We start from the raw sequence: 25,210 nt of genomic DNA, 5'->3' as shown, positions 1-25,210 counted from the left end.
TGGCCAACACAAAAAGGTCACAGCTGTGACAACTCGAGGGCTGGCAAGAAGGGACAGGAAAGAAAACCCTGCAGTGGGGTTGTTCAGCCTGGAGAACAGAAGGCTCCAGGAAGACCTTAAGAGCCTCTTCCCATGCTTAAACGGGTTCCAGTAGGGCTGGAGAGGGACTTTGGATGAGAGTTTGGAAGGAGAGGACAAGGGAGAATGGCTTCTCACTGCCAGAGGAGACTGGAGATGACGAGAAATTCCAACGACAAATCCACAATATTGTATATTTTATTTAAATTAACAAAACTACGTGTTTCCCAGGTTGCTTAAAGCATTCTGTAAAAACTGAATTCAACCTAAACAAACAAACAAACAAACAAACAAAAAAGGATATATTTTAATAAGACCCAGGGACTATTTCCAAGGTGTATGAGTAGGGCTGAGGAATGAAGAAATAAAAAACCCACACACGCACGCACACGTACACACGCCCCGTAAACCAACTGTTAGTGTTTGACACAAAATTTGGTTTGAAAGCTGTGGCTCCCCCTTTGTGGGGAGCCTTTACAAAACACAATGCTATAGTCTAAGCTGGAAAAGAACCCACGGACACAGCTATGGGAACAACATAAATATCACGTAAGAACCCGAGGGAAAAGGGATGGTAAAGTTGCAAAGTCGAGCGTTCAGCTGGGAATGTTCTGGAGTTACGGGGATGTGCGTTGAGTTAATTCACTTTGTAATGGAATAACTACTATGAGTAGGAACACTACTTGGACCTGCTTTGCCTCCAGAGGCAGGGGAAGTTGGGGATGCCAAGAAGGGCGAGCACAATAAACAGAATTGCTTTAGGAAAATCCTGTAGGAGCTCCACTTAATACAGAGGGAGCAGCCCTTTGGCAGAGGGGTCTGCCCGGTGTGACACATCCTGACTGGAGGAGCCCCATATGATGGTGCACAGCTTGGGCTGCCCAGCAATCAAACCCATGCAAGGTGATCTTGTGGTGCCAAGCTCTCTTTTTCCATGGTGTTGAGCTTTAATAAATGAGTGGGAGTAAATTAATAAATTCTGAGGTGGGAATCGTGATGGTACCTGGAATAGTGATGGTACCCAGGCTGACAGGAATGAGCTTCCCCTCTCACCCTTCAAAAACACACAGCAGCAGCAGATTCTTGTCTTGTAGGGCCAAAACTGGGAAGGTGAGTTAGGTGTTACCAGCAGTCAACACAGACATTTACTACTGCCAGCTCACGAGGCTCTCTGGATGCTCCAGGCCCTGAGCAGCGCAGACCCTTCCCCCCCATTCAGTTCTCTGTCCAGCTCAAGCCTCCACCCCGGATCAGCTCCCACTCCCCTTTCTGCCAACAGCCTCCCAGCACGGGGCTGAGCAAGCCCAGCGCCTGTGTCTGCTCTGGGAAAGCAAAGATCCACATTAGTGCGTGACCAGCGGATTCTTTCAAGTCCGATAATCCCTGGAAGAATCCAGCTCTGCTCCAGCCCGGCAGTGCACGGAGCGAGACTGCCCAGCTCCCAGGGATGCACCGTAACAAAAGGGGAAGATGGAGGAAGCCACAAAAGCACGGGAAACCAAAGAGACTGAGAACAGGGAGGAGCCGGCTGTGGGATCAGCACCTTGGGAACTTGGGTCAGGAATGCTCTGTTCTCCTGCAACTCAGCTCAGCATCCAGGCTGGGCATTCCCTGGATTCAACAAACAGCTGTAAAACCTGCTGAAAAAGCAGTTGCTGCTTCTACTAAAACTTTACTAACAGCCTACTCCTCTCCCTGCTGTGCTTCCTTCAGTGACAGAGAGTGGCTGCAGGGCTGCACTGAAGACTCAGACAAGGGTCCATACAGTTACAGCGGTGGAATTAAATGTTTTTACAGCAAGGCTCCCCCCGCAACCAACACCTTGTGTAAGTTGCACACAGGAGCAAACCCAGAGTACTGAGTACGTGCTCCTGCCTGAGCTCCCTGCAGCACCTTTATGCACCAGCACACCCAGCAAAATCCAACCAGCCCCATGGCAGCTCTGCCCTGGCCTCACGTCTGGACGTGCGACTTTGCAACCTCAGTGCCCTTCCAGCAGGGTTTTACGTGCCCGAGTGTAACACAATATACACAGCCCTCCCCCCAGGAATAACTACACCATAGTAAAGAGTTACAAATGTTCTGCTCGCTGTCACTGCTCTGTGAACGCACCAGGGACGGGGTGCTCGAGGAGCGGATGCGGCCGGAGAGGTCTCCAGCCAGAGGGACTCGTGTGTCCTCTGCTCCCCACCCCAGGCTGGGTCCCTGCTGAGGCACCTCCGGGTCACTCCTGAGCCTCCTTCCGAGCCAGCTTGTAGACCTCCGTGGGCCCATCCACGTGGGTGATGGTGGTGGTCAGCTGCAGCTCCTCCCCGCTGTTCACCCCCAGGTCACCTGAGAAACAAAGGTATTCCATTACTGCAGTCTCACAATAAAGTATGGGACAATTCGAAAGAAAATATCCAGTTTATTCCCTCCAGGCTTTCAGAAGCTGCCTCGGCCACCAACCAGCAACTTTATTATAAATTATTTTACTTACTTTTAAATCTTTTAAATAGAAGCACAAGAAACACATTGAGAGGCCAGAGGGTGTCCAGAAAAGGGAATGGATCTGGGGAAGGGGCTGGAGCACCAGGAACAGCTGAGGGAGCTGGGGAAGGAGCTCAGCCTGGAGAAAAGGAGGCTCAGGGGAGACCTGCTAGCTCTGCACAACTCCTGACAGGAGGGTCTGTTTTCTCCATCTTTCTGCATTTGCCATCCCTCTCTTTGAGCTACACAGTTACATCTGAGCAACACTAAAAAGCCCAAAAACATCCTGAAGGCTCCAGCCAGCCTTGGCTAAACAGTCCAACCTGTCCAACCCAGCCATTAAATCAAATGCCTGCTTGGAAACCCAAACCATCACTTGCAAAATTTTCAAGGTGCTGAGCGGGCAAAAAAAAAAGCAAAGAAGGCATCTCCCACTTTTTTTGTCCCCATGAGAGCCCTCAGGTCATTTGGGGACATTTACCATTGGACTGGTCTTCGCCGTAGTTCTTGTGGGATGGCGCGTACAGGAACATGAGGGCGAACACGTAGAGATTCCACATCCCGTAGATGCCGGTGAAGAAGGCGCTGTTCACCTGGATCGTGATGTCCCCCCACTTCCAGTGGCCTTCTGTCACCTGTCCCACAGAAAACAGACAGACAGGCCATCAGGAAGAGCAAATTCTGTGAAGATACAGCTTTGGACTAACTCAGTGAGAACAGCATCAATTCAACAGGATGGTGTAAATGGAGTGTAACAGGTTCAGTGAGGCAGAAGTCAGGCTGGGATTCTCCTCTTCAGATTCAATCAGCAGGGAAAAAATGCTCCTGACAAAATGATTCCCTCAGGATTTCTTCAGCTTTGACGTCTCATTTAATGTGATGGAACTGCTGTGCTCTGTGATACCCCTGCCACGACCATGTGCTCAGCACAGATTGGCACACAAAGGGCACTACCTGGGGCCACCACCGACATCCCAAAACATCCAACTGCTAAAAATAGATCTTTTACAGCAGGAAAACCAGTGTGAATAATGGGGGCATTGATGTGCTGAGCATGGCTGGCTGAGGAGGAGCCAGGCTGACAGCACCAACCTGCCACACGCTGAGGGCTGTCAACATCCATGAAAATATCATCAATATTAATATTCATTGAAGATACACAGACTGCTCAGGCTGAAATGTTGCTTTCTGTTAAAGTAACAGCCTAAGGGCTAAGGTGAAAAGTAAAGTAGCTTAAAAAGAGCCATGGAGCTGCTCTGAGGGCTGGAGCCACTGTGCCATGGAGCCAGGCTGGGAGAGCTGGGGGTGTTCACCTGGAGAAAGATCCAGGGAGAGCTCAGAGTTCCTTTAGGCACTGGAAGGGGCTCTAAGAGAGTTGGAGATGGACTTTGGACAAGGGATGGAGGCACAAGACAAGAGGGAATGGCTTCCCACTGCCAGAGGGCAGGGATGGATGGGATATTGGGAAGGAATTGTTCCCTGGGAGGGTGGGCAGGCCCTGGCACAGGGTGCCCAGAGAAGCTGTGATTGCCCCTGGATCCCTGCCAGTGTCCAAGGCCAGGTTGGACTTTGGGGCTTGGAGCAGCCTGGGACAGTGGGAGGTGTCCCTGCCCATGAGATGGGCTTTAGGGTCCCTTCCAACCCAAGGCAGTCTGTGACTCCATGATTTAAGCAGTGATAAAAGCTCATTCGTACAGAGGCGACATCGGAGCGCAGGATAAACAGGTACTGCTGGGCACAGTAGGGCTGCAGAGTCAGCCCAGGGAAGGTTGGATGCTGTCACATCTCTGTGGACACACAAAGCCACCCGAGTGTTTCAGTGTGAACAGAACATTTTCCTCTCACTGAGTTCTCAGAAATGACTTAAACCCTGTTGGCTGATTTCCGCACGGCGCAGCCCCAACCCTCCCTGGGAGCCAAGGGCCTTTGTGCCGGCTCCAGCCTCAGCAACTGCATGGCAGAGCTTCAAATAAATGAAAACAGCTTCTTCAAAAGCAGCTTGTTATCAAACGTGCCCAGAACAGGCCAGTCCTGTCTGACCAGCGATGAGCCGGCGTCGGGAGCGGCCGGGAAGCGGCAGCTGATGCTCTCCCAGGAAGCCCAGAGCCATCCCTCACCTGGCTCACGATGAAGAAGATGACGGTCATGGCTGCACAAGCCAGGGTGATGAGCATCAGGAACTTGAACCTAAAAATCAGCCCCTGTTTAGAGAGAAATGTCACTGGTCACATTAACAGAATCCACAAAACCCATTTTTGGTTTTAGGATAGACAAGACACGAGGATAAAAAATAAAAAATAAAACAAGGGTCCAACCCACGAAACCCCAAAGCAAAACAACCTCCACCCACTCCTGTGCCGCGCTCAGCACAGCCCATATCCTCTGCTCCCCACACGTCTGCGCTCCTGCCGGAAGCTCCACGCGGGGTGGGCACGTCTGGACAGCTCTGCCTTTCCATGACATTTGCTGGGTGACTGATTGAGCAGCAGTTAATTAAGTGGAAGAGGTGGCACGTCGCTGTGAGCCAGGCTGCAGGAGGGGACAGCCCGACAGCTCAGGGCTCTTGTAAAACAAACACCGGGCGGGTCGGTGTCTCACCACACTCATCCTCACCCCCAGCCCGGCTGGGAGGGAGCTGCAGCGATTCCAGCGTCTGGAAAACCTGGCTGGCTATCAAAGAAAGGAGATTCTGAGACAAACTCCTTGGCTGGGAATCCCACTGCCCACCACCCCTGCTTTCGCTGGTTTTACATTTTTACTTACAAATGCTTTTGGTTTTGGGTGAGTGCGTGGGTTTTTTTAACCTGGTTCTGGAACTGAGGTGGAAATGTCAGTGTCTGCGTAATTACCCTGCCACACCACGACAACAAAGGACTATTAATTTAACTCTTCCACACCAGATCCATGCTCCCCAGATGTTTGGATTTCAGGCACCACAAGCTGCACCCCGCATCTCCTGCTAGAGGGAAAAATGCTCCATATCTACTTCAAATCCCCTCAAATCCAATTTTCTAATTTTTTATGTGCATTTCTGATGGGTGATAACAACTTGCTTAAAGCAGAAGCGACCACGGTCTAACAGAACAACATTGGGGATAAATATTTACACCCCTGTAAAAGCAGGTTAAGCACTCAAAGCAAGCTCCTCTGGTTTGGCAGCAGGCAAATCAGGTAGGACAGAAAAATATACAAAATCTGAATTTATACCATGAAAAACCAGGTGGTCTTAGCAAGACTTCCCATTAAACACAAAAATTAATATTAGAGGAGAAGAAGTGGAAGTATGAGGAGATTGTGGATAAAGGGGGTCTCAGAACAGACTCTGAGGTCCAAAATATCTTTCAAAAATAAGGAATCTGTGCCCCAAGGAGGGCCCTTACCTCATAGTGAAGGCGGCGAGCTTTGCTCATGGCGGGGAGGCTTGACTGCTTCCCACTGATGTTTCTGAACACTTGGAAGACCATGAAACAGAGGAAGAGAAAATAGAGGCACAGGCAGATCCCTGCGACTATAATAAAGGCCATCTGGGCAGAGGAAGTTAAGCAAAAATGGTACAAACAAGAAATTCTGGAAAACATTATCCAGTTGATTCCCATATTCAGTTCCTCAGTGATCTCCTGCAGTGCCTGAGCAATCCCTGGGCACCCAAAAGCAGGGGGTTTCCCCACATCCCCTAAGGACCTGGCAGGAGGGAACACCTCCCTCTCCCACAAACCAGGGCAAGGATACAGCCAGCTCCGTGCCCACCTCGGTGGTCCAGATGCTGTAAAAAGGGTTCTTGAGCTGCACTCCTCTGCAGAGAGAAGAGAAAACACCAAATGTTAGAGGCTAAAGGGCTCAGAGGGCCCCATGTCCACTCTGCAGCCTGGGAATCATAGAATTAGGGAATACCCTGAGCTGGAAGGACCCACAGGATCATTGATCCAACTCCTGGCCCTGCACAGACACCCCAACAATCCCACCCTGTGCATCCCTGGCAGTGCTGTCCAAACCCTCCTGCAGCTCTGGCAGCCTCAGGCTGTGCCCATTCCCTGGGGATTCTGTTCAGTGCCCAGCACCCTCTGGGGGAAGAACCTTTTCCCAAGGCTCCACATGGGAAGAGCCAGCTGTGCTGCTTTCCCATGTGGGTGAGGAGGAGGTGAGGTGGGAAATGTTTCCACTGCCAACAACTTTGGAGCATCAGGAGCCTCTCCTGGCACTGGGAGATGGGGAATGCATCCAGCTCTGGGGTTAAAATGCTGCTCCCTGCTGCAGGAGGTGACCAGGAGCTCTGCTCTGGGATGGCCGAGCCTGGGGAGTGGAGCTGCACCCACCTCTCACACATGTCGAAGATGAAGAGGCAGAAGGAGCCCACGGCGATGGGTCCAACCTGCTTCCAGTACCCCGAGAGCCGATTCCGCTCATTCTGGTCCTGAGCATGCGGTGGGGAGGAGCAGAAAAAGGAAAAGCAAGTTAGCCTCAAGTCCCCTCACCTGGTGCAAGTCCCCACAGCATTGCTGCCAGTGCTCAACACAGACAAGGGAGCTGCCAGGTTTCCTGGAAATGGGGCTGGAAAGCACCTTCCCATGGGTGTGGTACTCACCATCATGTGCTCCCCGCAGAAGATGATCCAAAACGAGAGCAGCATGGCATAGAAGATGCCCTGTCGGATGTCTCCAAAGAGCAGCATCCATGTCCAGTCAAATCCAATGGAAAACCACTCCACGGGGATGTTAATGAACGTCATGGAAATTCCCAGAGCAAAGATGACCCTGGAGAGGCACAAACACCATCACTGTCCTGTGCACAAGGGCAGGACTGAGCCCCAAAAGCCAAAGCTGTGTGTGGAGAGCAACAGAAGGAAATCCAGCATTGTTTGGGAAGTGTCACCTCCTGCCACCAAACCCTCTAGGACTGAGCTCCTCAGAGCAGCTCCTCCTTCTCCGGGGGTTTAATGGGAAAGAAAAGAGAAGCTGTAGAGGTCTCCAGCTCTAGGTGGAGGGAGGGGATGGAAAAGAGACAACTCCTCCCTCCTCAACCATGGGCTCTGCCTGGGTCCAATGACCACCTCAGCAGGGTCCCCTTGCTCAAGGGTCACCTGGGCCACCCACTGGCCCCAACTCACTTCTCCAGCAGGACAGGAGCTCGCGTCATCAGCGTGATTCGCCTCCAGTACCACACCATGATGATCAGAATGCTGGGTGTCAGGAAGGTCTTCATGGCAAACCACACCTTGGTGAAGCCTCCGTTTTGATGGATGCCCTGAGGAAAACCAAGGGTTTAACATCTTCGTTCCATGCTTTTCCTCACAGTGCATCCCACAGTGCATCCTCACAGTGGAAGTGCATCCCAAAAATGGTTTGGCCAACAATGGGCAAGGAGCAGTGCCCACTGAGCCCCTGGCATGCTCCAGAAGGTCTGAGAAAAAATGCCAACCGGCACAGCTTCCACAGCAAGGGAGAGAGGGAATTCTGACACAGCACGGAAAAAGCCGGCGGAATTACTTCCAGACAAGTAACGAGATACTCATGGAGCCAAGTCACCCCTGGTGGGAAGAGCATTGGCTCATTAACGTGTTTCTCCAGCCACGTGTCCTCCCACCGCCGTCTGCAGCCACCGCAGCCGTGCTGGGAGGGCCTCCAGCTGGGAAAAGCATCCCTGCTCACCAAGCCTCAAGGGCGGGCAGAACAAGGATCACTGACAGCCTTCCCTGACCTCTGCATGGCCCAGCCAACTCCACGACAGACCAGGCTCTCTCTGGACTCTCCTGCTCTGTTCCTCCTTGGCTCCTATCCATGAGGAGGACTCTGCATGCCAGCCAGACTGTGGTGGCAAGCAGAGGACACAGGGAGCTCGGAGGTGTGGGAAGAGGTCAGCTCTGGAGAGCTCCTCAGAAGAGCAGGCAAAGAGAGCATTCCCCAGGGAGCAGGACAGTCCTGCTGGACACAGGAGCTCAGGCCAGGAGCTGCAGCAGCCCAGGCACACATCCCGGGTGGAAGAGGCTGGCCAGGACACTCACCACGAGGCGGATGTCCTTGATCTCGCCGATGCCCACGTTGATGCCCTTCCTGTCGTTGACGGGCAGGCGGATGTTGATGAGGTAGTACTTGTGTGCCACACTGCCGATCTCCATGAAGGGCAGGAAGTCACAGTCGTAGTGACGACCCTCGGACTCCACGGTCTGCACAAGGGACAGGGAGCAGAACCACAGCCCTCAGCCCCCAGCACACTCAAGAGCCCTCACACTGGGAGTGCTGGGAGCACCGAGAGCCTGTTTGCAAATTCCAGCCTGTGCCAGACAGCGGCTGGGGGACATTTTTTCCTCCCATTGTTTAGGATCACTGAGTAAATAAGGTTTGATGCAGCCTTCCGAGATGAACCCTCTACAACTTCCTGAGAGGAGGGCGGAGCCAGGTGGGGGTTGGCCTTTTCTCCCAGGTAAAAAGTGACAGGACAAGAAAAAATGGCCTCAAGTTGTGCCAGCAGAAGGTTAGGTGGGATTTTGGGGAAAATGTTTTCATGGAAAGGGCAATTTAATGGTTCTGTGATAGGAAGAGGACAACTCCCACTCATCCCCACCACCAGTGTCACGCAGATTCCTTACTTTTGGAGAGCCAAAGGTGCACTTGAGCTTCCTGATCTCGATGGCATGTGCTATTTCCTCCCAGTCATCGAACATGTCATCGCGATAGGCCAGCGACACATCCAGCGTGATCTCTGCATTTTCCTCTGCAACATCAAGGAGACAGCAGGCTCAGAAGGTTCCCAGAGTAACTAAAAAACACTACACAAAGTTCCTTTATGAAGATAATTAACAAAACGAAGTTGAGCTATGCTGGCCTTGCTGGAAAAAAACCTCAGAACCAACTGCACACAACATTGATGTTTTCTGTACCTCTTGTAAAGCTTAAGTTGTTCTACAGAACACTTTGGAGCTTTTCCTTCCTCACCTACACAACGCTTTGGAGCTTTTCCTTCCTCACCTACACAACATTTTGGAGCTCTCCCCTGCTCTCTCACACCTGCCCTGACTTGTTCCTGCCTCTGCAGAGGCCCCAACTAGCACATCAGTGACACACATGGATCTTGTGGCCTGGCAAGGTCACACATCCATGTGGGACAAGCAGCTCATCCTCTCCTGGACGTGTGCACAGTGACAGTCCGGGATACAGCTGCTTGGAAAGGTGCTCCTGCCAGGAGGGAATGAGGCTGGGACAGGCTTATTCAGGCTGGAACAGGCTCATTGAGGAGCTGTAACTGAGCAAGTTCATGCACTGGATTTGCAGCTGAGGCTGCCAAGGAACAGCACATCAACATGTTCAAAAAGCTGAGGCAAGTCTGTACCAGCTCCACCAGCTGGAAAATCCTCCTGTTTACCAGGCACAGATCCCAGGGAGATGGCTCCAGAACCATCCACCACAGAGAAGTGTTGGGAGATGGCTCCAGAACCATCCAACATGGAGAAGTGTTGGGAGATGGCTCCAGGACCATCCACCGTGGAGAAGTGTTGGGAGATGGCTCCAGAATGAACTGCCACGGAGAAGTGCTGGGAGATGGCTCCAGAACCATCTGTCATAGAGAAGTGTTGGGAGATGGCTCCAGAACCATCCACCATAGAGAAGTGTTGGGAGATGGCTCCAGAATGAACTGCCATGGAGAAGTGTTGGGAGATGGCTCCAGAATGAACTGCCATGGAGAAGTGTTGGGAGATGGTTTCAGAATGAACTGCCATGGAGAAATGTTGGGAGATGGCTCCAGAACCCATCCTTTCAGCTGTATTTTTGTTTGGAATACGTGGTGGTGGTGGCACACTCGTCCCACCGGATGGGAAGGGACGTGGATGGGATCTGTGGTTTGGAGCTCTATTTATACATCTTTCGGAGGTGGCTGGGCTGTGCATCTGATGTGGACACATCAGGACTTTTCTGAGCATTTTTGGGTGCACGTGATCCATACCATCCGGATCCATATCCAGTTCCTTTCCAGAGCTGCCAGGAGTTGGGTTTCCATGAAACATGAATTTGCCATCTCAGATCCGCTGTTTAGGAGACCAGCAAAACAGATAAATGGGAACATAAGGTTGAACTTGGCCCGGCTAAAAAGAACCATGAACTCCGTTTCAGAAGCCATAAAACCAACTGGAATGCTTGGGATTAAATCCAAGAAAAACAGCTTTCAGTATTTCATCTTTGCAGCCCAAATGTTGCTGCTGCCATCGAGTATGAAAACCAGAAGGCAGAAGATGAACTGCTGCGTGCCTTTCCAGGCCAATGGATTAGAGGCTCCCTCTGGAATTCCATCAGTCTCTGCACTGGGGTGACACCTCCCCTTGGAAAAGAGTTTTGTGCAAAGACCTTTCAAGGCTGTCATCATAAAATATAGATATATCCACATATCCATATATTTCAGCACAGAAGAGTGATGGCACAGCTGTGTTAGTGGTTGGACTCAATCTTAAAGGTCTTTTCCAACCTAAATGATTCCATGATAATCCTATGCCAGCTTTCCATCAGCAACTCCCATTGTCCCTGAGGAACAAATAAGGACAGTGACAGAGAACCAAATTGTAAGATTCGTGCCTTATTCACAATAAACAGATGGTGAATAGACTATTTTTTGAGAGGGGAGGGTGCCCTTTTCCTACACAGCATTAAACAGCTTCAAACTGAGAGGGAGCAAGGTCAGATTGGAGATTAGGGACAAATCCTTCCCTGGGAGGTTGGGGAGGGGCTGGGATGGAATTCCCAGAGAAGCTGTGCTGCTCCTGGACCCCTGGAAGTGTCCCAGGCCAGGTTGGACATTGGGGCTTGGAGCAGCCTGGGACAGAGGAAGGTGTCCCTGCCATGGCAGGGGTGGAATGGGATAAGTTTTAAGATCCCTTCCAACCCAAACAAGGAGAAGTCACACTCCTGGGGGCTTCCCAGCCCTGAGCTCTCTCCAGGACTCCCCTCTGCAGGGCTGGATGCTCCCAAGCAGGTCAGAGCTGTGATCTCCCCACAGCAAGGGACTCCCTGCTCATGCTCCAAGCACCACCAGTGTCATTTTTCCTACTGGCATTTTACTGCCCAGGATCTTTTCCATGAATCACTTTATAGGACAATACTTGCCCAGGATATCTTCACTCATATTACAATGGCCTAAAAATAGTGGAGTTGTTTCAGGAGGGGGCTCTGTGCCAGCTGCACACTAACACAGCTGGCTGGGGAGAAGCCTATGGCAGGCAAGCAGAAATGCTGGAATTATTTCCATTACACTTCCATGCTTCACCAGCTTCCTAAAATTACAAAACCTACCAAAAAGCCCAAGGCTGGATGAATTAGAAGAGGAGGCTGCAGCACTCAGCCCTCTGACTGTACACAGTTGCTTTCCAGCTGCAAAGAAACTCCATCTCCTCCCTCTGACCCCCTCCTTTCCTGGTTCTGGGAAAGGATTTTAATAATTGAGTGCACAATGCATCAAGAAAGGACAGGGACAGCACAGAAATAGCCTCTTCCTCAGAGGAACAGTCTGAGTCTTTCCCAGCTTTCTGGGAAGGATAACACAGGGAAGTAGCCCAGCTTCTAAACATCTGCATTCCAAAAACATCTGTATTCCAACAACACTGGAAGTCCAGAGGGAGTTCCCAAGGTGAAGGTGATCAGGGCTGGTTGCTCCTCTGAAGAATCTGAAGATCCTATGGGGTATTGCAGGAGGCTCAGCTCCTTCCAGCCTCTCCCAGGGCACCTTACCAGGGCTGTGCTTCCCTTCTGTCCCTGCTGAAGGCCAAGGGGAACTGGCAGAACCCAGGACCTGCACAGCACCTTCAGACCCTGCAGTGGAGCTTCTGGAGAGCAGGATGTGCCCCAAGCAGCAGCTTCTCCAGGAGGATAAAGCCTGTGCAGCTCCCAGGCAGTGCTGCTTTCCTGGATGATCCGAGGCAGCTCCAGGACAGTTTTTAGGACAGTGACTGGAGGCTTCAGCAGCTGCAGTGCCTTCCAGGAGTGGCCCTGGCTTGGCAGCAGCCCCTGCTGGCATTAGCCACAGCAGGAGGAGGCTTGGAGGGCTCAGAGCCTGAGAGAAGAAACTTGAAGTGTTGCTTTAAAAGAAGAAATTAGGTTATTTCACATCCTCACCACTGCCCCTTTAGAGGAGCTGATCCCAATCACCTGATCAATGAAGCCCTTTCATTTAACAGCAGGGGATAGACACACACATGAAATTAATTCAGCTTAACAAGACTTCTGTTTCTTTAAGAGCTGTTACAACACCATCTAGCAAGCAAGAAATGTGTTACTAGTTCCTGAGATTTTACACTTAATTTACATCTGCCTTCAGCTTGGCACAGAGTGTTGGAAAATCCCCAAACCTCCTTTTTATTACCCAGGGGGTGGCACAAGATGAGCTTTTCTGCTCTGAGATCTCAAAAATAATTCCCACTTTTGCAGGACTCAGTCACTGAAGGGCACAAAGCTGAAGCAAAGGCTCTGCTCTTGCAGCAGAAATGCTGCCAGCAGCTGGGTTAGCATTCCAGCAGCTTGCTCCAAGTGCTTGGCCAGCTCCTGACTCCAGCACGGTGGTTCAACTTGAAAATCCTTGGAATAAAGAGCTGCTTCCCTAATGCAATCTTCTATCCAAGTGTAAGAAGGTGAGGCCTTAATAAAGTCACAAAGCTGCTCTCTCTGTATTTTAGAGATAATTACAGGGATAAGAACACATTTGAAAGCTTTCTACAATCTCATTTCTAACTTATCTTAGTGACAATGTATTAAATAATCCCTGCTCCATCTCTGGCAGTGCTCAAGGTTGGATGGGACTTGGAGCAACCTGGGATACTGGAAGGTATCCTTGCCCATGTCAGGGGGTGAAACTGGAGCTCTGAGGTCCTTCCCTGGGATAAATAGCTGAGAAGCAGTTCCACACTGAGCAGGAAGGGGTCAAGGACACAAAGCTGGCTACAAAAGCTCCTAACCCAGACTGACTCCCTGAACTGATCCCACCCCATGGATCCCTGAACACAGAGCCAGCCCCACAGCCAGGCTGGAGCCAGGGCAGGAGCTCCACACACCCCAGCTCAGTCTGCAAAGCAAATTGTTTATTCCCTGCAGGTTAGAGTTAAGAGAGGGATTTTCCCCAAACACTTTAAAACATGCAAACACATGGACAACTTCTCTTCCAGGAAGGGCCAGAGCAGTCCTGCCCTTGCTGCTCTCAACATAATCTTGCAGGTTTTAGTGTAGGATTATTTTTGAGTTTGTGGGCGGTTTTTTTGTATTTGTTTAATATTTATATAATAGCTTCAAACTGAACAAGGGGAAATTTTGGTTAGATCTTGGGAAGGAATTGTTCCCTGGGAGGGTGGTGATGCCCTGGCAGAGGTTGTCCAGAGAAGCTGTGGCTGCCCCTGGATCCCTGGAAGCATCCAAGGCCAGGTTGGACATTGGGGCTTGGAGCAGCCTGGGACGTGGGAAGGTGTGGAATAAGATGGGTTTAAGGTCCCTCCCAACACAACCCAACCCACTCCAGGATCACCAATTCCCCCATTCAGAACATGCTGCAGCACCAGCACAACACACAGCGCTATATAAAAACCTCTTTAGGGGAGACACACTGGGAAACGAGACCCAGTGAGAAATGAGACTGGGAAATGTCCCCTCCCCGGTGCTGGTCACTTACTGAGGTCGTTGTCCATCTTGAAGGCGATGTCCAGCTGCATGATGAAGAGCATGAACTGGAACCAGGGGCTCATCTCCTTGCTGGGCAGTGGGATGTGCACGGCGAACACGATGTCGTTGGCCTCGATCTGCCGGCTCACGGCCTCATCGAAGTCCTTGAGCTTCTTGCAGTGGTTGGGTCCCCAGGGCATCAGCCACTTGGTTTTGTGGTGGTTCTTCCTCACGTCAATGCACTTCACTGACATGTAGGGAACAGCTGTCGTGGGGCTGGGAGCTGGGAATGCGAGAGAACCACATTTGTAGCATCTTCAGACATCTGATGCAGTGGTTTCCCCACCAAAACTCGCAGCTCCCCGCTCGACTCTTTGAAGGCAATTTAAAACAAATGCACCCAGTGCTGCTCCTTCACAGCTCTTTGATCTCACAGTCAAGTAATTAAGTTTATTACATCCACAGATGTATTACTGACTTTGTAGTGGGATCAAATTAGGATTAATTGAAGAGCTGGGATCTGTTTGTTCAGTCTCTGATACCTCAGTCCCACAAAATCATCCTGATTTACTGAAATCTTTCCCTTCCCCTGTGCTCACTCAAGCAAATCCTCATGCAAAGCATGTGCCCAGAGAAACCTGGATGGATAAACTAATCCCAAACCTCGTGGTCCTGCAGGGCAGGGCAGGATTTACCCTGGGGATTTGCACCATGCAAGGCCACACATCTCCTTGGGCAGGAAGGTTTTCCTCCAGGGCAGTGAGTGGGATGGGAAATGAGACTCTGCAGGTGATTGTCATGTTGTCACCATCCTCACTCTGACAGATAATCCAGGACTTCCCTCACAGGTCACACTTCCCCAAAGGACTCCAGCAGCAATAACACCACCCTACAAACTCCCAATATTCCAACAAGGAAAACAACCCCAGAGTGAGCTTCACCCTCCGGCTGCCCCCAGCCCCGCACTGCTACACCCAGATGATTCAGCCCTGGCTCCTTGTAATTTGGGCACAGCAGGATCATCCCAGCAGCTCTGGAGCCGTTTGGGATGGCAGCCAGGAACCCTGTGGAGCACCTTCCCCAGAGTGCCACCTCGGCACAGGGGTGACATCCACACTGCTTCCCACGGGCAGCCAAGGTGACTCAACGCCAGGCGGGAGGAAGTTACTCAAAAGCCAAATGTTTATAAACTGCATTTTTTCCATTTGTTCACAGCACTGAGTTTCTCCCAGCTCCAAAGGCTCAGGGATGCTGGGATAAGGGTGGGATAAGGGTGGGCTCTAGGGGATTTGCATGAGCAGGTTAATGGTTGGACTCGCTGACCTCAGAGGGCTTTTCCAGCTGAAAGGATTCCATGAGTAGTCCCAGATTCATTCATCTCAACCCACATGTGCATGGTGGATATGTTGCACTGCTGCATCCCAAACCCTCACTGTGCCCAGGAATCACACAAAACTCAGACATTAAAGCAACCCCAAATCCAAACAGGTTCTTGATATCAGAATCAGGGAATATCCTGAGCTGGAAGGGATGCACAAGGATTGTTGATCGAACTCCTGGCCTTGCACAAACACCCCAACAATCCCACCCTGTGCATCTCTGGCAGTGCTGTCCAAACCCTCCTGCAGCTCTGGCAGCCTCAGGCTGTGCCCATTCCCTGGGGATTTGTTCAGTGCCCAACACCCTCTGGGGGAAGAAGCTTTTCCCAATATCCACCCTAAATATTGCAGAAATAAAAAGCAGAGGAGAATAAAACAAAGCCTTCAACAAACAAAAATGAAGCTGCAAGTTCAGGGTTACAGAACTTTCATGATGTGCCCATAGTGCATAAAACACTACAATAAATGTTGATTCCTCCACCGTGCCTTGAGGAAGAGCCCAGTAACCACGGATAAAACTGCAGCTGGAAGGGAATATCCAGAATATTGCTGTGAAATAAGCCAGGCATTTCAGCTGAGCTCTCTGAGCTCTTTAACTCTGACAGATTCTGGGTGATTTCGAAGGCATTTCTGAATTAGGAGACATCGTTCCCTCTACAGAGAAGCCGAATGTTTCTTGCTTTGATGCAACTCATTATAGCCATAAATACATGTTTTCATCACTGCCTGATTATGATTTTAAACACTTGGCACGCTCCCTGCAGCCTCCCCTCTGCCAAAGTTCCAGCTTTGAGGAGCATGAGACAATTACTATACATATTCCTCGTCGGGAATCGTGCACCAAACAAACGCCGCCACTTGGCTTCCATTACTGATTTGGCTCCTGGCCCATTAAATCCAAGTGAGTGTTGAACCAAGTGGAAAAAAAATGCTTTGTGGAGCTGCAGCCAAGTCAGCCAACAGCATTACAAAGTGCTATGCAAAACAAAGCTCTCACTGAGGGATTTGGGCTGAGCTGTGGTGCCAAGGGCTGCCCCAGCCCCGCTGCCCCCGGGCTGGGGGATGCAGCAGCGCCATGGATTCCAGGATCTCTGTCAGCCTGTAAATAATTGAACAGCTCTGCGTGCACAATACAGGGATCAGCCTGGTGCTCCGGGCTGCTCGCTGCCCTGAGGACTGCAGGAATGCAGGTAACACTTGGAGTGAGGGAGGAGCTGGGCTTCCAGCAGGAAGGGTTGGCAGGAGAGCAGCTCTGCGGGAGCTCAGCGTGGAGCCCCAGGAAGGAGTGCTGGCTCCAGGGGCTGGCAGCAAAGAGGGGTGACACCAGCAGTGCCAGATGCCCAAGGCCATGGGCAGGAGATGCTGGAGCTGCCAGCACTGCCACAGGATCACAGACTGCTTTGGGTTGAAAAGGACTTTAAAGTTCCTCTCATCACACCTTCCACTGTCCCAGGCTGCTCCAGCCTGGCCTTGGACACTGCCAGGGATCCAGGGGCAGCCACAGCTTCTCTGGGCACCCTGTGCCAGGGCCTCAAACCCTCACAGCCAGGAATTCCTTCCCAATATCACACCTAAATTTCCCCTAAACTTCCACTTCTGCATCTCCTCCAGCAGGGCCTCTGGAGGTGCCCAACGCAGAAATCCCAAGAGTATCCCAAATTACAGGGGCAGAGCAGATCCTGCTGCTCCCTGGGATGGCTTTAGCCAGCAAACACTCGGAGAGGCAAACACCTTTACCACTGTGGCCACCACTGGCCAGCGAGGGCTTCCCATGCACTGCCAGGGCCACCTCAGCTGTGTCTCACTGACTGAAACAATTCCTGCACAGAATTTCATCCTTTCCATTCAGCCAGGGGGTCAGGGCAAGGTGCTCAGGGTGATCCCACCAGGGCAGCAGGAAACAAGATCCAAGGGGCTCCACTCAGGAGCTAGTCCTCAAGGGAAAAAAGAATATACTGCTTTTCTGGTTTTAGATTTAAATCTTTAGGTTAAAAAAAAAAAAAGTTGAGATAAGTGAGCTCAATTTTTAGCTTTTTATTGGTGATATTATTTACACCTAGATTTGGGTAAGAGCCACCATCACTCAGTATTTTTACTCCAATAAATTAAGGAGCTCTTCAAAAGGCTCCTGTGATGAAGCCTCAAATACCTCCTGCACACAAGTTTCAGGATTTCCATCCCCTCTGAATCTCACGCCTCTGGGAAACACATCCTGCACCTTCTCATCCCAACCCCTCCAGCACTGCCATTAACCACCGACCCTTGCTCCAGCACCATAAACAAGCCCTTTGCAAACTCTCAATTGCATTGTGTCCACACTGATTAAAGCCTGAATCCCCCTGACCTCGGGGGGATTTAACTTCTCCCGGCAGCGGGAGCATTCTGCTTTTCTACTCAATTACCCCCTTCTGAGGCAGCCAGCACTTCCCAGCGAGCACACACAAAGGGCTTCTGCTTCATTACCCTAAGCGACTGCAGGGTAGGAATAAACAAGCTAATTTATCATGGACAGACCCAGCTTTTCCAACTGGAACAGCCAGAACCTGAATAGCAGCATATATGCACTCAGATTTATAAATATGTATTTATTGCAGCATTTTTTTTCTTTTCTGTCTCGCTCTTTCCTGACCTTCATGCCACCAGTTAAAACATTTGAGTGATGCAGTCTTTTAATTACTATTTTTTAACAGGTCTTATTTCACAAAGCTTTTTGGAACATTGCAGTAGCTTTTATATGCAGAATAATTGTATATTTAAATAACCCCACTGCCTACTGGAAGCCCACTCCCCTTGGGAAAGGCTTTTCTTTCTTATATTTGACTTCAAGCTTTATGCAAACCAAAACCCTTTAAAGCCTCAGGGCACCAATTCCATCCTGATTTACAGTGGGAGTTTCCAGACATCCTTCTGTAGCTGAACACCCTGATTTCTGTCGTACTCAAGACATTTCTTCAATGCTACAGGTTTTTGGGTTGTTTTTTTTTGTTTTGTTTAGACCATAAAAGTGAGCCTGTCCAAACCACCAAACCCAAGTTTGTTGGAGCAGAAGAGAAACTTTGTGGTGCCCCTGGATCCCTGGAAGTGTCCAAGGCCAGACTGGAGGGGCTTGGAGCAGCCTGGGATAGTGGAAGGTGTTTGGGATTTAAGGTCCCTTGCAACCCAAACCATCCTAGGATTCTGTGACTCCACAACCACCCAGTCACACATTCCTGTGCCTCTCATATCCCAGGGGTTGTGTTTTTCCTCAAGGTTTGTTCTCCAGTGCTACTTTTGCAGCTGTGCTACCAGAACAGCTCTTTCAGAGCAGCACAAACTGGAGGCTTTTCCAAATAAATCAGTTCCCAAGGAACTGCAGGAGCAGCATGCCCAGAGCTCTCAGAACTGAGGGAACAGGGGATTCCCAGCTCCCTGATAAGCAGCCAAAGAGCTCCTGGGGAACAGAGAGAAGGAATTATTCCCTCAGCCCCAGGCAAGTCACAAAGCAGGGAAATCTTGAGGCACAACTTGCTGGGAGAACTGAATGAATAATCTCCATAATTCACATCCATATTCAACAGCAGCAACGAATGCAAATGAGAGGAGCAGGAGTAGAGCTCACTAAATGCAGAAATAGATATGCAATAATATTTTATTTAGGAAAGAAAAAAAATAGGTGAAGCAGCTTCACCAATTGCCACAGAGAGCCTGATCTTCTTCCAAGTCAGTTTTCCAGTGGGATGAGATGCATTTCCTGCAACACCCAGCCAAGGTATGAAATCCCTGCAAACACAGATCCTAAAGACCAGGAAGAGCTGTTGCTATCCAGCAGATTTTCCCCTGAGCCTGACACTCCCCAAGTCACACACTCCCAGATAAGATACCTTGGAAACTGCCAAGTGCTCAGATATGTGAGGAATTTCATCTCCATGTGAATAGGCTGGCCCAGGCCCTTCCCCTCTGGACACCTTGAGCCCTTCAAAGGCTTTCCCAGGCTATCAGGGAGTTATAGCCCGACTTCAAAGGCCATAAATGTTATTTACTAAGGAAAAGACTTCCTGAGTAATGGATTTCCCTCACAAAGGGTAGGGAAGGGCTCAGGTCATGTTTAAATCAATAGAACAGGGGAGCAGCAGGAGGACTGAACTTGTCACCTGAGCTCTCCCAAATTTAACTGAGTTAAATTTGCAAGTGATGCAGCTGTGAAAAGAGAAAACCCAGCAGCTCAGAGGATTCCCAGCTCCTCGGGCCCCAGCACTGACATTCCTGCCTGGGAACTCTCCATTTCTGGCACTTTTGCCCATTCAGCTACAGTTACAGCTCTTGAAAAGAAGAATTGAGCAGACCTAAACTAAATAGACATGACCTTTGGTGTCTGCTTTCTCCTTGGCTCCCAGCGCCTCTGCCAAGGCTGCAGCACTGCAGGAATGTGGCTATACAGAGGATCCATTGGCATTCATGGCCACGGAGCACCGACCAGCTCCTGGAGAGGCCCTGCATGAAAGGAAGTCAGGCACACAAAAATGTTCTTTGTCCCCGGCCTGAAACACTCTTTCCTGTCCATACCTTGGAAAGCTGTGCACCTCCTCTGTCAAAAGATCAGCTCAGCCCGAGGAAGGTAATGAAATCCCGGGAAAGAAAATGAAATCCTGGAAACTCGGGGCTCAGGAGCCAAATCAGACATTTAGATAATGAGCTGGGATTGTGGAGAGCTGCTCAGCCATGGCCACACATGACTCATTATCTCTCCAGGCCAGACACACAAGGAAGTTTGAGCTCCTCCAGTCACAACAATTCTGTTTTTTCTAGCCTAAGCCAGGGAAGGGAGCAGTGAACCTGCACCTCCTTAAATCCATCCCTCTCAGCCCGGAGGACTCATGTGCTAAATAAATCCCTCCACTTTTCCAATCACTTAAATTTGTAAAGTGTATGGGTGGGCACTGGACTTAAAACATTTCTCTGTGTTTGAACCTGCTCCTGGATTTGCCTAGACCACAGAGAGTTCTGCATTCCCTGGGCTTGTTTGAACCAAGAAAATCTGTGATTAGGGATAAGGCATCCTTGGAATATTGGAATCATGGAAGTTTGAGTTGGAAAGGGAACTTTAGAGTAACTCATAAAATAAGTCATTGAAAATTCCCTTTTGAAAAGTTTTTGAAGCTGGGATGTTGCTGCACAGAGATCTGGGAGGTTTTTACTTTTGAAAATACTTTTTAAATATATATATATATATATGCAACTAGAAAGGGACACCAACAGCTTCCCACAGAGGAAGATAATTCATAATCAAAAGCTTTGCTTTCAAAACAACCCAGAGGCATCAAACCCCGATAAATCCAGTCATATTCCATACACACAACTCCCAGCCCAGGCAGCTGTCAGGAGAGGACACAGGTGTGTCCCAGCTCAGCCTTGGCCTGGAGCAGTTGTGGTGACCTCCAGGGAACATCCCAGTCAAAATTCCCAGAAACAAGCACAGCCAGACAGATCTGCAGCTGGTCCAGCTGTGGGAATCATGGAGTTGTTTAGGTTGGAAAAGCCCTTTTAGGCCAACGAATCAAACTGTTCCCCAGCACTGCCAAGGCCACCACTGCCCCATGTCCCTAAGTGCCACACCCACAGGGATTTTAAACCCCTCCAGGGCTTAAACTCCAGAGAAGGCAGAGCAGGCAGGGAATGCTGGCATGGCTGTAAATTACCCTCAGCCTCATTCCTCACCAACGACAACAGAAACCATTCCTGGGGATCCCATTCCCCTGTAACACACACATTCCATCATTTACAGCAGGGTAGTGGAGACAAGGCTGCATTAGGGCTAATTTCATGGATCATGTTCTATCTGCCACTGATGCATCCCAACTGCACACATCACTCACAGCCCAAAGCGTGACCTGAAACAAGATGTTTTCCACGAACGGAGCAGACACCAGGAATTCCGTGGGGTTTGAAGCAGTGACAGCCCCACTTGCTGCAGCCAACAGTTCATTACCATAGCACCACAAAGAAATGCCTCAACACAATTCTCTTTTGGGGTGTTTGCTCCCGTTGTAGCTTTGCAAAGCTCCCTCCAAGCATGGGGACTCCACCACTGCCCTGGAGAGCCTGCACCAGGGCCAGACAACATTTTCCAGGAAGAAATTTTCCAAAATATCCAACCTAAAACTCCACTGGCACAGCTTGAGGCCATTTCCCCTCATCCTGTCCCTTGTTCCCTGGGAGCAGAGCCTGACCCTCACCTGGCTGCCCCCTCCTGTCAGGGAGTTGCTGCCACAGGAGCTTCCTCCTGCCACGGGAATATCTCCCATCCATGTGCAATTCATGCTTTACCAACAGACAGCTCTGAGCAAATCCCACCTGACAGCTGATAAGATTCCTGCTGCTAAATGAAAGAGCTGTTGGAAATGTGGCAGTTGCCTTAAAACTCCGGCATCACACACTGACTGCTCCAAAACGAGCTGGAGAACCAGCGGTGGCAGAAACCCCCTGAGGTGAGGAGAATGCAGCTGTGTGGTGGTGGCTGTATCAGGTACCTGCATTTGGGTATTTTGGACTGGCACGAGGGATCTGTTAAAATAGAGCACTTAGTCATTGTTTTGAAACATGACCTAAGTGCCTGCGAGGGGAAAGGCTGGCTTGGCTTTGCAGCGCTGTCCCACTTGTGTACGTATTTTGGGTTGTCTAGACCTGGGCACACCAAAATAACTGGATTTTGGTGTCTGTTGGGTACGCTGGATCAAACCAGAGCAGGGCCACTGGGTCAGTGACACCTCTGCTCCCACCCCACCTGGTGCCACCCCTGGGAGCAGCCAGGCTGTGGCACTGGGAGCTCTCCCAGCACGGCTCTGATCCCTTCGGAACGCCGGCCGCCGACCCACTGCTCACCGGGAATTTCCTCCCAGGAAACACCACAAGCTTGGGAATAACTAAAGGGGCCAGGAACCCCCTGCTGCAAGCCCAGGGTCAGTCCAAACCCCCTGCATCAGAGTTTCCAGGGATACAGGGAGCCCAAAACAAGGCAGGTTCCTGGGAAGAGCTGCCCAGCCTCCCAGGCTGCAATGCCCTGCTGTGTGTCACTCTGCCAGATGTTGGGGACCACACCTAGCTTACACATGGAACTTCGTGTTTCACAAGCACCAAATATCCCTGGATTTCCAGCTCCCAGGAGCTGCTGGCTCAGGGATGAGCCTCTAAACTCCTTAAGTGCATCAGAAGGGGTAAATGCTGCAGAGGATAAAACAAGTTTGGGTGATTGATTAGAGCAGTTTGATCTGAGACAAGATCAGAAGAGGGGATTTCCAGGAATTCAAGAACTTTTGGGGCAGGAGCCTCCTAGGACTCTGCCACAGATGGAAGATGCATTAACTCCAGCAGGATGGAGTGACTGAGCTCGTGTAGGACATTGAACTCAGCCCCAGATCCCTGTCTCTGCTGGCCCCAGCCCATCCAACCTGTCTGTGCAGCTTTCCAGCCCCACCTGAGAGACCCATCCGGCATGGGAGAGCCCAAGGTAAATGCCCAGCAGCAGCAGCCGACAAAGCAGGGCATAAATGAGCTGGAAAAGTGCACTAACACCATTTAAATTCTTTAATCTCTGAACTCCTACCAAACTGAGCAAAAACATTTGTCTTTTCCCTGTAAAGCCAACCATAAACATCTGTTTGTCACATCTGTCCCCAGCTGCCAGCACAAACAGGGCTTTCTGAGCCACACCAGCCTTTGGAACAAGTAACTATTTAAACTCAGCAGCCAGCAACTGCTAGAAAAACCCTTTTAAGATAAAGTCTGGCTTCTCTGCACAGCACAGGCCAAGACATTTTATCTCAGGAATCAGTGGCAGGTTTAGTAACCTGCTCTTGAATCAGCCCTTAAAGAGAGAAAAAAGAAAGGAATAAAGCTAATCCTGATAAACTTCGTGTGGTTTCAGGCCTGCAAGAGCAGGAAAACTGAGTTTTAGTCATATGTGCCAGCGACTCCCTTGTGATAGAGGTGAGGAAGCAAGAGAAAGAGGGAAACCGAAGTTTTGCAAAATTACATTTAGGGGAATTTTATGGTTATTAGGAGCTGGTAATTAGAGAGTTCACAAAAGCAAACCAGGTCACAGAATCTGCTCCCTGAGGAATGGCTGGAGGTGTTCCTTCAATCCCTCTCAAACAGAGCACCCTGAGAGCAGCTCAGCTTCATCCTCCCAAAGAAGAGCAACAAAGTTTCAGAGTGCTGTTGACCTGCTTTTTCCCGAAAACCCCACGAGCTGCACAGGAATCCTGCCCGGAGGAAGGGAAGGACCCCGGAGGAGCCGATCCTGCCCCAGGGAGTGGGGGATGTCCCCCCACGGCAGGACAGTCCTTCCCAGACGGAAAGGCAAACATGCCCACCCTGCAAATGGCCAAAGCAGCCACATCCAGGCGCCCATCGTTCCAAGGAGCCGGCGCAGAACTCAGCTGCTTTCTAGTAAAAAAAAAAAAAAAAAATCCAAAAAAAAAAAATCGCAGGACTGCCCCAAACTCGCTCTCCTCCATGTTCCTCCCTGCAGCCCGCAGGCAGCCCCTCTGCAGGGCTGTGTCCCAGATCCCAGCCTTTGGGAATGCCCAGGGATAAACAAACAATCTGGGCTCTCAAGTGCCCGGCGCGGAGGTTCGAGAGCAGAGCCCAGGGGTGGCGGGGAAGGGGATTAAATCCCCCCTCGGCAGCCACGAGGGTTTTCCATGGGCAGGAACAAGCCCAGGCCGAGCCCACGCGGATTTGAGCTTCTCCTGGGAGAGGCTCGGGAATGGGGGATCCCTCCTGGAGCAGGAGGTGGAAGGCAGGGGGTTCCTCTTGGAAGAGGATCGGGACGTGGAAGGGAGGAGAGGGGGTTCCTCCTGGGGAGGTCCCCTTGAGAAACGAGCTCAGACAAAGCACGAGTCCCAAAAAAACCCCAGAGCCGGGAACTCCCGCACCAGTCATTCCCCTTTTTATTTTCTTTTCCCCCTAGATTTTTTATTAATTTGGTTTTTTGTTCCCATCGGGCAAGAGGGGAAGGTTTCCTCCCGCGGCCGATTCGGAGGCCGAGGAGGTGCAGCGCCAAGAAGGGAGGAAAAAATCCTTTTAGAAAAAATAAATTATTATTATTTTCTAAGCCAACTTTGAAACGCGAGGCTCCCTGCGCGATCCGTCGCCATACTGAAGCTTTCCCACTTCCCTCTTTCTTTAAGTCCAGGCTGAAACCGGGCCAAAAAAAAAAAAAAAAAAAAAAAAAAAAGAGAAAGCAAGACAAAAACTTTTCGTTGGCCGGCTCCCCCCGCAGCAGCCGCGGGACGGGCACAAAGGGCCCGGAGCCGGGATCGCTTCCCGACAAAAGCGGGTAATGAGATCATGGGAGCGAGTCAGCGATACTGTAACCAGCGCTAAACAAGCGGGCAGCAGCAGCAGGAGGAGGAGGAGGAGGAAGGCAAGCAGCCCCCGGCACTCACCGATGAGCCCTCCCACCAGGAAGGCGATGACTTGGAACACGAGCAGGATGCCCCCGACGATGCAGAGCTTGCGGGTGCTCATGTTCTCGATGATGGCCCCGGCCATGCTGGCGGGGCGGTGCGGCCGGGGCTGCGCAGCGGAGAGGAGCGGAGCGGAGCGGGGGCCGCGGGCAGCGGGCTGGCCCCGCTCGCCCCAGCCGTGATTGTGCCTCTCCCGCCGCCCGCGGCCGCTTTAACC

General features: G+C 50.8%; 1 protein-coding gene across 1 annotated transcript; it reads right to left on the bottom strand.

The window, feature by feature from the left end:
• Positions 1–258: 258 nt before the first annotated feature.
• Positions 259–25,210, bottom strand: WLS (Wnt ligand secretion mediator). The gene is made up of 12 exons (XM_085067370.1): positions 24,973–25,210; positions 14,179–14,451; positions 9,131–9,255; positions 8,546–8,707; positions 7,652–7,788; positions 7,130–7,298; positions 6,861–6,958; positions 6,277–6,340; positions 5,928–6,071; positions 4,665–4,748; positions 3,029–3,182; positions 259–2,412 (listed from the first exon to the last, which is right to left on the bottom strand). The coding sequence occupies exons 1-12, from the start codon at positions 25,076–25,078 to the stop codon at positions 2,303–2,305; spliced, it is 1,626 nt and encodes a 541-aa protein (XP_084923496.1). The 5' UTR covers positions 25,079–25,210; the 3' UTR covers positions 259–2,302.

This window comes from Lichenostomus cassidix, chromosome 8 (assembly GCF_008360975.1).
Source record: "Lichenostomus cassidix isolate B80296 chromosome 8, HeHo_3.0, whole genome shotgun sequence".
NCBI lineage: Eukaryota > Metazoa > Chordata > Aves > Passeriformes > Meliphagidae > Lichenostomus > Lichenostomus cassidix.
This window is presented reverse-complemented; position numbering and strand designations above follow the sequence as displayed.